Source organism: Gallus gallus, chromosome Z (assembly GCF_016699485.2).
Source record: "Gallus gallus isolate bGalGal1 chromosome Z, bGalGal1.mat.broiler.GRCg7b, whole genome shotgun sequence".
Classification (NCBI taxonomy): domain Eukaryota; kingdom Metazoa; phylum Chordata; class Aves; order Galliformes; family Phasianidae; genus Gallus; species Gallus gallus.
Window position 1 is genome coordinate 8,437,630 of NC_052572.1, and position 12,597 is coordinate 8,450,226.

At 58.1% G+C, this 12,597-nt stretch overlaps 3 protein-coding genes across 7 annotated transcripts in view; 1 reads left to right on the top strand and 2 right to left on the bottom strand.

Annotated features, from left to right (window-relative positions):
* Nucleotides 1–4,846, top strand: part of DNAI1 (dynein axonemal intermediate chain 1) — a 135,036-nt gene extending 130,190 nt beyond the window's left edge. For both annotated transcript variants that reach the window (XM_003642965.6, XM_015277448.4), the window contains one exon: nucleotides 4,633–4,846. In XM_003642965.6, the coding sequence (XP_003643013.1) occupies nucleotides 4,633–4,758 (126 nt within the window). In that variant the 3' untranslated portion in view covers nucleotides 4,759–4,846. The remainder of the gene's footprint in view (nucleotides 1–4,632) is intronic.
* Nucleotides 4,847–5,360: 514 nt separating this feature from the next.
* Nucleotides 5,361–7,135, bottom strand: ENHO (energy homeostasis associated). 2 transcript variants are annotated; one of them, XM_015277368.4, is made up of 2 exons: nucleotides 7,055–7,135; nucleotides 5,361–6,854 (listed from the first exon to the last, which is right to left on the bottom strand). In XM_015277368.4, exon 2 carries the CDS (start codon nucleotides 6,625–6,627, stop codon nucleotides 6,442–6,444), a length of 186 nt encoding a protein of 61 aa, XP_015132854.1. In that variant the 5' UTR covers nucleotides 6,628–6,854; nucleotides 7,055–7,135; the 3' UTR covers nucleotides 5,361–6,441.
* Nucleotides 7,136–8,887: 1,752 nt separating this feature from the next.
* Nucleotides 8,888–11,046, bottom strand: RPP25L (ribonuclease P/MRP 25kDa subunit-like). Of its 3 annotated transcripts, none has more exons than XM_046905598.1 (3): nucleotides 10,992–11,046; nucleotides 10,399–10,492; nucleotides 8,888–10,196 (listed from the first exon to the last, which is right to left on the bottom strand). In XM_046905598.1, exon 3 carries the CDS (start codon nucleotides 10,185–10,187, stop codon nucleotides 9,642–9,644), a length of 546 nt encoding a protein of 181 aa, XP_046761554.1. In that variant the 5' UTR covers nucleotides 10,188–10,196; nucleotides 10,399–10,492; nucleotides 10,992–11,046; the 3' UTR covers nucleotides 8,888–9,641. The 3 variants fall into 3 exon arrangements, with proteins under 3 accessions (XP_046761554.1, XP_424977.1, XP_015132936.1); XM_424977.7 differs by having other exon boundaries at nucleotides 10,399–10,658; XM_015277450.4 differs by lacking the exon at nucleotides 10,399–10,492.
* Nucleotides 11,047–12,597: the final 1,551 nt, after the last annotated feature.

Here is a 12,597-nt window from a genome sequence, read left to right on the forward strand (position 1 = left end):
TATCTGCCTGGACAGTCCCAACTAAAACCCAGTTTGAGCTCCTTCCTCCCTGTCAGCTGTGCTTGAGAGATCCCACAGCTAACCCATCAGGCACTGATACCCACCATCCCTTCTGTCTGATGGCATTACAGCACAGGCTCTGGGTAACAGGGCTTCCCACTGAGTGTCGCTAAGGGCTCATTAAAGTAATCAATCCCACCCAGGAAAGACTGATGGCCTCACAAAAAGCTGGGACCCAGTAGGGCTGGACCAAGGTCTGAAGGTGGAGGGGGATACTCTGCCCATCGCCATCAGAGGCAAAGGAGAGGCCCTCCATTGCCTCTGCCCCTGTCCCAGTGGTGATTTGCACCACCCGGACCCTTGGTGTGGAGACAAAAGCTTTTAGGAAGCCTTTATGGCTCAAGGCAAGGTCATTGCCCTGCACACCAAGCTCACAAGGATTTTTCTTGGTGCTTAGTGTTAAACCCATGAACTGACGTGACTGAAAATCATTTCCATGAGCCCTGTGAGGAGGTAATCTTAGCACCAGGCTTCTCTCTTTGAGGTAGCTGCTGTTGACTCATCTCCATGACCAAAGGCAGTGATGCCTGAGGACGCAGCTGGTCTCTGTCACACACAGTGCTCAGAACTGCACCCAAATTGTCCCCATGATTGACAAGCCCAGTGTGCCCTCCTGTAGCAGCAAAGCACCCATTGCTGATGCTCATTCTCTGCAGCACCAGTGCAGGGCAGAGTTAAGGTGATGAGCTTAGCTGCCCTGTGTCAGACTGACGTGTCTCTGGGTAGCTTTCAAATGTAGCTTTAATTTCAAAGATTTTATTTTGCTGATACTTGAGCTGAGGCTCGCAACCACATCCCCGTTGTAAACCCCTAAATGACAGATACGGCAAAGGCAGCAGAGAGACTGTTCTAAATGTCTTTTGTGGTTTCCTGGGCAAAAAATGCCTGGTTCGGAGGAGCTCTGGGGGCCCTGCCTGTGCTCGGCTTCAGGTCTCCAAAGTTCGGCAGAGCAGCTAAATGTGGACTTCTTGTGGCTATATTTAGGTGCCTAAATTAGTGGTGTGTCAGAGAGGTTGCTCATGGCTCGGAGAGAGCATTCAGCATGGCTGAAAGCCCAACCTCTTCTTTCTCTACTCAAACAACAGAGCCTGGGACTGATTCTTCCATACTGCACAGGTGTAGATGGTCTCTGTGTGCCTTGGGATGCTCCCAGCCTCTCGGAGGTCTGATCCGACATTGCATGCACACAGCTAAGCCTTGCTCCTGCACCTTCCCTGACAGGTGGCACAGTGGATCTTGAGTTAGGCAGTTGCTCCCATCCTGGTGTCTTTGCTGGTTCCAGTAGATTCACTGCTGGCTTCCAGTGTCACCTGTGGCCACCAGACCTGGATCCCCAGCTGTGTCCTGATTCGGCCTTTTACAGATGCTGTCTCTGAGTCAAATATGTGAGCTGCAGAGAGGAGAGGGCTTGCCCTGAGCAACACAGATTTTAGCTGAAGCTGGCAGGATGAGCATCTTCGGTGTGGAAGCAGAAAGCCCCGAGATCTTGCCTGGCTGCTGACGTCTGCATGACCCAGCCATCCCCTGGGCTTTGCTGCCAGTTTCATTCCCCACAAGCAGAACATTTCCTGCGTCATTTATTTCCAAACAGTAGCAAAATAAGCCTAAATTCCTTATCTCTAGTCAGTCAGCTAATCCTTCTGAGGGCTAGAAGCAGTGCTGTCAAATCTAGCTGCAAGTGTGGCTTGAGGCTCCCTGTGACTGCAAAGCGCCTTGCTGCCACACGTAGATGGCACCTCGGGAGCCCCATGTGGTCCTCCCACAGTATAGTGTGATCTCTACCTCACATCACAGCATCAGTTAGCAATGGGGCCATGTGTAGAACATTTTGGACACTTGGGATCTGCAGATCCTATCATAACCTCTCTGTGCACGTTAGGTTGGTGGACCAGAGAGCTTTGTTCAGAAAGGAGTTTGGTTTTCTTTGTCTTCTCAGCAGAAAGGCTCCAGAAAAAATCTCTTCTTTGCTTTCATGCATTGAATTCTTCCATCCTGTTGCTGGCATGTTTTGCTTATGGAGGAGCCATCACCGTGGAGGTGTCACCTCGACCTATCCCTGAGCAGGGCAGAAGGAAGCAAGAGAAGGTCTTCTCCAGAAGCAAAGCACCTCTGACAGCCTGGCAGACCGTGTGCCTTTCCACTGAGGGTAATAAGGCTGGGGGCTTTGCTCAGCCCCATTGGTGGCTTCCTGAAGCTCCTCACCCCCTTCTTAGTCTGTTAATACCTGCACCCCTTTTGAATGGCAGTCAAAGAATCACAGAACCATTAAGGTTGGAAAAGACCACTCAGATCATCCAGTGATCATCTAGTCCAACCCCAACAGCCCCTCCTGTGCCTGCTAACCGTGTCCTTCAGTGCCACATTTCCACATTACTTGAACGCTTCCAGGGATGGTGACTCCAACACCCCTATGGGCAGCCTGTGCCAATGGTCCTGGGTCACTGGGATGCTGCGTGCAGACATCCTACTCTGTTGGGAATGGCAGGAACTGGAAGCACCCCCTTGGCCAGCTCTCAGCAGAGACAGGTCCCCTCTGCTCCCAGGGAAGCTGTAAGGAATTTTCCACTGATGCTTGTGCCAGCATAGTTAACTTTCTTGCTACTTTAAAACACAAATATGTTTTGCTTTGTTAAAGCGAAACCTTACAGCAGATGTTTTATGATTATTCCACCAATGGGAAAAAAAAAAAAAAGATGCTGGAAAGTGCCAGCATCATGAGTTTTATGGGAGAGTTTTATTAACTTGGTGGTTTACTGTTCAGCAAGGGAATGAGGGCATCAGCCAAAGCGCAGTGTCTCCAGTGTGTATGACTCCCAAATCCTGGATGCAGAGCTCAGCGTGTGCCAGCACGAGGGGTGTTGTGACTCAGGGCAGTGGGGCTGGGGTCTTCAAGTGGGGCTGGGGTCTTCAAGTGGGGCTGGGATCTACCAGCAGGGGCTGGTCCTGGTCCTGACCCTTGTTCTCAGCCCTGTATCTCCACCTCAGTCATCTTCCACGCTCTGCATGATCACCTCTCCCAGAGGACCATGCAGGGTGCTGCAGTGATTGTGCCCACACTGCCCCGTGTCTGTTTCCCTCTCTGGGGAGCCAGAGGAGAGCCTGAGTGTAAAGTGAAGTGAGTGTGAGGGCAGTGTGGGGGGTTGGCCCCTCCAGTGTACAGGCGTGCACAGCAGTAGAGTCATTCCTAACACATCTCCATCGTTGTTTCCTCCAAGAGCATTTTGCTCTCTTGCTGGGAAGCATTAACAATAAAATTGATGCAAATGCTGCTGTGAGCAGCTCCAGTACCCGTCTGATGAGCTCCTTGGGGACAGACCTCCCGTGTAAGTTCAGCTCTACATCTGTTGGCTCCATGGGGGGGATGCTCTGCCCCAGATCCCCACGAGCCCACGTGGATGCCTTGCAGGCAGGGGGCAGGCAGAGGACAGACCCCACAAGTGCATCGCCATCCATCACGGGGAATGGGTTGCAGTTGCATGGGTGGTGATGCTTCTCTGTGCCCAGGGATGCTGCTAACAGCTTTGGGAGCTGCTGCTCCTTGGGGCATACGGAAATGAATGCTGTGGACCTGCAGGAGGCCAGTGTGGAACAACCGCCCCAGGAAGATCGTGTGGAGGGGAACCTCTTTCTGGTTCAGTGCCTCAAAAAGGACTCTGAAAAGAGGTGTCAGACAGGAACCCCACTGGTGCTCGCGATAGCAGCAGGGTGACAGGGACATCCCAGCTTCTCCGTTTCCCAGCAGAGCAAAGCCATTGCCCTCTTCTCCCACCCCGAGGGCCCATGCGTGGTGCTGTGTGCTATGCTGGGTGCCAGAGGGAGGGTTCTGCACGCTGTCACACAGCAAAGCGGCTTTTCTGCAGAAATAGCTAAGTCCTGAAATACCCCGAGCAGCTGTGTTTATCCGAACGCTCCCGCTTACAGAGATGCTCAGCTGTGACGTGGGCCATTAGCACAAACATCGTTCTGAGTGCCCGGAGCACAGCCAGGAAGGGCGTTGCTCAGTTTGCAGAGTTAATGCAAACCAGCCCTGTCCCAAGATGCGATCTGTGAGCAGGGAAAATGAAAACCATGCAGCCTTGTCCCAGCTGAGGAGGGGATCTTTCCCAAGCAGGGCGAGCAGAGAGAGCAGCCTCCTTGCTCGTGTGCTGCGTTCTGCTCCCTCGGCCACCCCAGAGCATCCCATGTAGTGCTGCCAGGAGCAGGCAAAGGGCTCTGTGCTCAGAGCCCAGCCTGGTGGTATCCCCATGGCTCTGCCATGGCTCAGGGACCCGTGCCACCTCTCTAGCTCTGCACTTACCCATGTCCCCTGCTTCCTGGGGTGCTCACAGTCACGCTGGGCACAAATGAACTTCCCCCAACATCAAAACCAAGGATGAGGTCAGAGCCCCAGAGCAGTGTTGAGCCATGGGGATGTGGCTGCAGATGCTGCTTTGGAAGAACACAGCAAGGTAAATGCTGAGCTACACAGCTCCCACCACTTTGAGCTCAAAACATAGGGACAGGCAGGCACACCCCACACAACTCAGCCCACCATCCCTCTCTGCTGACATCTCGGCTTTGCTCTCCCTGCAGGAGAAGAAGGGCCAGGAGGTAAAGAAAGGCCCCGAAGTGGAGATCGCCAAGCTGGACAAGCTGCTGATCCTGGTGCGGGAGCCAGATGGCAGGGCCCAGGGGCAGGCAGACAAAGCCCCGCTTTGACCAGCAGCTGCTTGGCATGCTTTGCCCTCTCACAGTGTGAGTGCTTCGCCCCCGTGCCCGGGTGAATAAAGAGAGGCACTGAAAGTGCTGTGGTGTGTCATTGTGCCATCCTGGTTCTACTGTGCCCAAGGAGCCACGTATGGGTCATTTACACATGGGACCCCACTATTTCAGGGCTTTGCAGCACAGGGGTCAGCTGCTGTGTGGCTGTGATGAAAACAGGACCCATGGTGGCCTTGCTATGTGCTTATGAGCAGGGATATGCTGCCACTGTCTCGTGCACAGCTGGGAATAGGGACTTGCAGTGCCCATCCGTGGCATGGCTGCGGGTGTACTCCATGCCCACATACATCCCCTGCATGTGCCATGTCCTCTGTAGGGATGGAAGCCACAGTACCACCAGCACCAGGGCTGCTCGCTGTTGCCTGCCCCAGCAGGTGAGTACCTGGCTGGGCTTCTCACCCGGCATCCAGAGGCTCAGAGGGAGCCAGCATAGTGCCCACAGCCCTGAGGGACAGCCCCAGAGTACCATGCAGTGCCAGGGGCAGGAGATGAAGCAATCCCCATGTCCTCGTGTGCAGGACAGAGCTCAGAGACGCCTCCTGGGTCCTACAATCTGTTTATTAATCTAAAAAACAAAACAAAACAAAACAAAAAACACAACTGCAAGGGGACATGTTAGCTACACCTGATGTGGGAAGGAGCCAGTTCTGGCGGAAGGACCCCAGCCTGCATCCCCCCTAGCACAGCCCCCCCCTCCAGCCCTTATTGCAGCAGACCAGGCACCCCAGGGCCTCACTCTGGCTATTGCTTGGCTCTAGGATGGGCAGGGCAGAGCCCCAACAGACCCACAAGCAGAACAGGGGGGATGCTGACCACATCCCTTGCTGCACAGCCACTGTGGCACCAGAGGGGGGTCCAGGCTGCACCCACGTCCCCAGGTACCGGGGCTGGAAGACCCTTCGGTGTCGCTGCACCAGGCACACGAACTGACCCCACAGCTTTGAAATATCCCCATCTTTCTGTGGGCTCAGGTGGGCAGCAGTGAGACACGGGGAGGTGCCAGCGATCCCCAACCAACACAGCACACACACAGAGGTGCCCATCACAGCAGCAAAAAGGACAGCAAGAGGGAGAAGGATGCAGCAGCAGTCCCTGCCCATGAGCTGCCCCCGGCTGCAGGCAGGCTCAGGGAGGGCAGGGCGTGAGCAGACCCTAATGGGCAGATCTGGGACAAAGAGACAAAGTGAGCGGCCCTCTGCACCCTGGAGACTCCTCGGACCAAACCCAGGGCGGGTGGGTGCCGGGTGCCCCCTGCTCTCCACATCCCGCAGCCACCCTGGTCGCTGTGGCGCTGCAGGAGTCCCCCGGGCAGGTGCCACCCCGCAGCAGCCTCCCGCAAGGGATGGGCCCCGTGCTGGCCCCGCTCAGCTCCACGGCACAGCGAGGTGCTGGCGGCCGCCTCTCCACGTGCCACTGTCCCGGAGGGAAAGGCAGAGCGCATCCCCTTAGCCGGGCTGTCCCCACATGCGAGGTGACACCGAGGGCGGTGCACGTCCCCAGCCGCCTTCTCTCCATCACCGCGGCCATCCGCACACCGGGACCGCGGGTCCGAAGGGCTCCGCTCGGTGTCACTGTCCCTGCGCACAGCTCCGCGTCCCCTCCGCTCCCATCGCCGCGCGCTCAGGGCTGCAGGAGGTACTTTTCCTCGTTCCTCGTTTCGTCCGCGTCGGACGCCGGGCTCTTCTTGGGGCACGACGGGGTCCTGCAGGCCTTGCAGAGGATGTGGAAGAGGATGAGGATGAGCAGAGCGATGATGCAGTTAAAAGAGATGGCAACGACCGCTCCGGTGGAGAGAGCCGTCCCCATCGCCGCCGCCCCGCGGGACGAAGCGGAGCCCCCGGCTCGGGACGCGGCCTCCGCCCGATGGCATTGGCGGGGGACGGAGGGGACAGCGGCGGTGCTGGCGGCGGGCGGCGGGACGGCGTCACCCCGGCGCGGCCCGGACAGCGCCGGTGCGGCCTCGGCGGCGCGGGAGCGTCGGAGCGGCTCCTCCGGCGGCGCTGCGGCGACGCGGGGTCTCCTCTGCCGCGCACCTGGAGGGGAGAAAGGACCGTCACCGCCGGCACGAGGGGACGGCGCGGAGCACGAGGCGGGCTGCGCCGCCTCCTCCGCACATCCCCAGCCCCGAGGGGACTCCGCGGGACGGAGGCTGCGACCTCCCGGCGGGGCGCGCGCCTTCCCATCCCGCGCCCGCAACAAGTCCCGTCCAGGCTCGTCCCGGCGCCGCACTTACCTGCTGCTACTGCCGCGGCCGCTCCGTCCCGGGAGCCGCCGCTCGGAGCCGCGTTTGTTCCTCGGGGTCCCGGCGCGGAGTGGCTCCGGGTCCCGCTGCTCGGCGCGGGTCCGCCGCCGGCTCCCTCCGCCCCGCGCGCTGCCGCCGCCTCCCGCCGCTCCGGGAAGGGGGGAGGGGCGGGGCCTGCAGACGCCCCGCCCACAACCCCTGGTGGCGGCCCCGCCCCTCCGCGCCGCGCAGCCATTGGACGAGCGCTCTGCGCTGGCCCCGCCCCCCGGCGCGCTGTGCCGGAGCCGCGCTGCTGTTGCGCGCGGTGCGGTGCGGTGCGGTGCGGACGCCGGGTGGTGCGTGCGCTGCCCGGGCTGCTGTGCGCACACGTATGTGCATGGGCGCATGCACACCCCGGCCCGTTATCTGCACTGTAGCAGGGGTGAGGATGAAGCAGCTGTATGGCCTTGCTGGGGACACACGCAGAGTGCCCCAGGGAAGGGTGCACGGCCCCGTGCGCAGCGGCACCACGTCCTGTGCACGGTGCAGACACCGAGGCGTGCGGTGGCCCGGCCCTGCAGCCGTGCTCCGTCCTCGTGCAGCCTCGGTTCGAGCCCCAGAGCTACCGATGGCCGAAAGAGTGGGTGCTGAGGCTGAGGGACATCCATGGGGCACGCGTGGCTGTGGGTAAAGGACACGCACGTGGCACACGCTGCACCGCGGCTGGAGGCCCCCGGAATCGGGGCACAGCTCAGGTGAGGGAGGGAGGCTGCAAGGGCAGAGCATCCCGGCACAGCGCAGCCGTCCGGGCACCTACACATGCTCTGAAGACACCTCTGAGCCACAAGCCGCAAACGTGGGGCTGCGTTGTCCGCCCACGAGGGGCCATTGTGGCCGCGTGCAGTGCAAAGCATCAGGGGAGGTCCGAGCAGCTGTCCCGAAGACACGAGTCCGGCACAGCTCGTGTCCTGCACCGAGGAGCTCAGCACGGCTTGGTCACATCAGGAAGAAGGCAGCAGGGTATGAGATGCAGATCCGCAAGGCAGCTGGGGACCTCTCCTGGCTGCCAGCAGCACACCCACCACTGTTGGCTCTGCTGTCCACTCGTTGGGTCGGCTTCGCTTGGGGAGATGCTCCATACTCCATGGCCCATGGATAGAGCCCAACGTGCCGCTGCATCCACCAGAACGATTTTTGTACTGCAAGAGATAGAAAATCACTCTGCAGCTCTGACTGGGAGCTGAGTGGGGTGCTGCCACAAGGATTACACGGGCTGCTTCAGGATCCAGCTCTAAGTTGAGGGTGTGAACAGTAAACAAACACAGACATGCTGCTCACTGCAATGCAGGCAGTGCAATCAGATGCTCAAGCATCTGTCCTTAGCACTTATCTCTGAACTGCTAATGAGTCAGTCAAAGTGGTCTTGCTACTCAGGGCACAGCTCAGGCATCAGTCACCAAGCTTCCTGCTGCGGGCCCACACTGGCACAGCACAGCCGTGCAAGACCATGGCCCTGCAGCCCCTTCCTGCCCAGCACCACTTCCCGCCGCTGCTCCAGGAGCAAAGCTGTGGCACATGATGTGATGCTCCATCCCCTGCTTCATTCAGTGGCTTTCAGACCACATATTTTTGAGGCTGCTCTTCCAGACAGTATAAAAAAAGAACAGCAGAAAAGTTTCCCCCCCAAAATACAACCTTGGCTTTTCCATTGGTAGAAAAGGCAAATGGCAAAGGAAAACCTTCCTCCAGCATAAGGGTTCACTTACAGGAGAAAAATGCCTGCAGCTGCAGCCCCATCACTAATGCTGAGGGAGACCCCCAGTGCAATGAGGAAGACATGACAAATTTTTTAACACTTAAAAACTTTATTTTAAACCCATCTCTATGCATTATAAAGGAGCAGAAAGGGGAAACAAGCATCCTCTGGAGCTTACCATTACCACCCCAGTGCACTTGCCCTTGCCTGCATGGTTTCAGCATGGCAGTGACATTAGTCCACTCCTGCCAGAGGTGTAACCATCAGCTCCAGAGAAGAAGTGAAAGTAGGACAGAAAGGGATGATTGGCACACATTGAGTTGCATCCCTGGAGTCCCACATCTAAACCATCAGAACACTGGAAGGCTTGAGCAGAAGATGGCCTCTCAGGCACAGGTGAAGTGGCCAATCCAGCCCAGAACCGTGCCATCTGCACAGAGGAGCTGTGATGATGGGCTGGCAGCCCAAGCCGGGCCACGTCTCCCCTCTAGGAGCTGCCTCCACCCCTGCCCAGGCAAAGCACTGCCATACCTGGAATGCCTGTTTGGGCTCACTAACTGGATGCCAGTGGTCCTTGCCCAAATAGGTGAATCCTGTATTTCCATCTCATCCCTGAGCCACACAGGCTATGGAGTGCAGCCTGGCACCATCTGACAAGGAAACTTGCCAAAACACAATTTAGACAGCTAGAATTTTGTCAATTTTGGAACAGTGAGTTCTCCTTCCTACCCCTAGCAGCTCTGCAAGCCTGTGTTCAGCAGCAGCTTTCCAGCTAGAGCAGCTGGCTGGTTTCTGTAAAATCCCCAAGCTACACCCACAAGTCTCTCTGTCTCAGGACTTTGCTCAGGACTCCCCAGGCACTCCACTGGCACGAGGGTGCTTTCCCATGCTGCCAGTTCCCCTTCCTCCACCCTGCTTCCTCTTCATTTGGGCCTGAGACTCCGCTTTAAGCGTCTCAATCCAGAAGGCATCAAAAGAGCCTGGAGCTTGATATCCAGGCTCCTGGGGATCGAGGGCATCTTTGCTCAGCAGGACACATATGGCAGGAATGTTTCTCTTCACTGTCAAGGCATCAAGACCTGCCTCAGGCACAATGGGTTCCCAGATCTCCTCAATCTGTTTAAAAAGCACTTTGGTGATCTGGTGGAGTTCTTTGAGCCTTCTTTTCATGATTTCCACACATGTGATGGTCTTGCTAACAGCCTTGCCTGAGCCAGTGAAAAGGATCTGCCTCACTGAGTCCAGTTCCATCTTGCCAATGGCGTAGCCCATCAGATTTCTAATTTTACTTCCGTCTTTCACCTTCATTTCAATGATGTCGGGAGGTAGGTCAGTGAAAGGAAGAGGACAAGGTTTCTCCACAATTTTGGTCTTCTTATAGTTTTCCATTCTGCTGCGCTGAAAAGGAAAAGGGAGCCATGAATACTTGTAATTAGGACTCACACAAATCAGCCAGTGTGGGTCTTCCCACCCAGCGAGAAGAGCAGCAGCATCTGCAGCTTCCAGCAACCCGTGCCAGCACAGCAGAGCTTGAAACTGAGGCTGCATTGGCATAATTTCAGCCTCTCTGACTACGAGAAGTCTCAGCACCTCCACGCACCTGTAGAAGAGAGACTTCTAAACGCTGTGCAAAGGACTTCTCACTCCAGTTATGTGCGATCCTTTCTCCAAAGGGCACTGTCAGACTTCGGCACCCGGACAGGGCAGATAGAGACTATCCACCAGAACACCCCGATGTGCAGAGGTGCAAAGCAGAGCAGTCATTTCTAGCACGGGCAGCCTAGGCACCGGTCAGCAACATGAACGCCGCCACAGGGGTCAGGACTGGAAAGGAGCAGCGCTGGTTCAGCTGGCAGAATCCTTGGGGAAAGCAAAGAATGAAAGAACTCAGGTAAGCGGGCCCACGCTCTCCCCCACCCCGAGGCCCACAGCCAGGCCTGGCTCCCGGACAGAGCCCCCCCGGCACAGAGAAGGCCTCGATTCCCGCGGCAAAGCGGGGGCCGGGCGGAGCGCTCCGCCAGAGGCAGGCGGGAGAAGGCCGAGCCCCACCGTGAGGGGACGGCAGCCCGGCTGCCGCGCGGGGCGGGGGAAGGGCCCGCGGTGAAGGGGAACCGTTGTCCGGAGGGCTCTGCGGGCTCCGGGAGGCGGACGGGATGCGGGACGGGCATAGGGACAGCCAGGAACGGCGCTCACCTGCCGGCACGGCCGTACCGCGCCTCTCGCCGCAAAATGGCGGCCGCCACGGGATGTGCGCAGGCGCGGGGGGGAGGGGGGTTCCGCCTCCCCATTGGGCGTGGCGCCCGGGTGGGCGGGGCGGAGCGGTGACGTCAGACCCGGCCCGGCCTGAGGTCACGGCGGCCGCTCCGCAGCTCCCAGAGCGGGAGTTTGAGGATGGGGTGATATGGGGCTGTGGGACTCGGGGGATTCAAAACCGACTGTACGGGTTGCTCCCCAGGAGCCTCACTATGCCACGATCACGTGCCCGCAGGCTGGCAGACACTCGAGACTGAGGAGATGGTAATGGCAAAGAGCAGCAGCACCGGTCAGGTGTGTCTCCTGTGGGTCAGTGCCAAGCCCCAGGCTGGCTCTGATGCATTCCATACAGGGCTGGGCCCATGAGGGCAGCTCAGCCCTGGACCAGGACCTGACACGCTGCAGGTCAGCCAGATGGGCCAACAGTGTCCCTGGTGCCCCATGGTGCTGTGGCTCATGCCCCCTCCCTGTTTTTCAGGTGCTGACAGTCAGACGTGTGGGCCATGGTGCTGCTGCCCCAGCTGTAACCGCTGCAGCAAAGCTGTGCAGGAGCTGCAGCAGCTGGTGCTATCGGCGCTGGCTGAGCATGTGGCCACTCTGGGCCCTGACTTCTGGGAGGCGGCCTGCAGGGACCTGGCAGAGCTGGTGGAGTGGGGCAGCCTGTCCTGCTGCTGCTCCCCCAGTGTACAGAGCGCTACCAGAAAAAACGATGACTCCCTGACTGCACACAGAGCTTCAAGGAGGATGGTGCCCAACTACACCCCTCAGTGTCTAAGGAGTGGAAGGGTATATGAAGAACTTAGGATGCATGTGGCACAGAAAAGCACTGAAGTGCATCTGGGCACCCTGTCCACACAGCTACAGCGCTCCAAGGAGCAAATAAGGAGACTGCGGTGCAGCCCCGTCCTGTCTAAACTCACCCAGCCAGGGCAGTCCCAGCCACTGCTGCAGCACAGGATGAACCCATCTGCAGGGCAAGGGAGACTGTGCTGCAGACAGCCTCCTCAGTAAACAAAGGCTGAGACAGTGAGGGGACATCAACACCACCAAGATGTTCCAGAACATGCTGGCATCAGAACCAGCACAGCTACTGATACCCCAGGATGTGGAGCTGAGCCGGGAGTTCAACAAGTGGGGATCCCAGGTCCTGGGGTAGGACACTCCTGCCACTGACAAGAGCTTTGCAGGGGTCACTGGCATACCCCCCAGGATGAGGATATGCGTAGGGATCCTGAAAGCCCCTGTGCAACCACAACTGAGATTCAGGGCTCTAAGGCAGACACTGGAGTGTATGTGCCCCTCCATCCAGCCATCAGTGAGGGAGAAAGACTGATCTGTGTAAGCTGCAGCTCACTCAGGACAACCGCAGGAAGCTTTCCATGCACATGACCAGAAAATGCCTGGAGGTAAAGCTTCAGAGATTCCGTAGAGCAGTACAGCAATCCACAGAACAGCTGCAGTGTCCATGGCCACCACAGCATGCTGATCTCTTCATCATCAACAGGAAGCACTGCCTGCAGCCAGCTCAAATCACACAGCAGCAGCT

Coding starts and splice junctions, on each gene's coding strand:
- ENHO (XM_015277368.4), bottom strand. CDS start 6,627: ATGGGGACGGCTCTCTCCACCGGAGCGGTCGTTGCCATCTCTTTTAAC.
- RPP25L (XM_015277450.4), bottom strand. CDS start 10,187: ATGGAAAACTATAAGAAGACCAAAATTGTGGAGAAACCTTGTCCTCTT.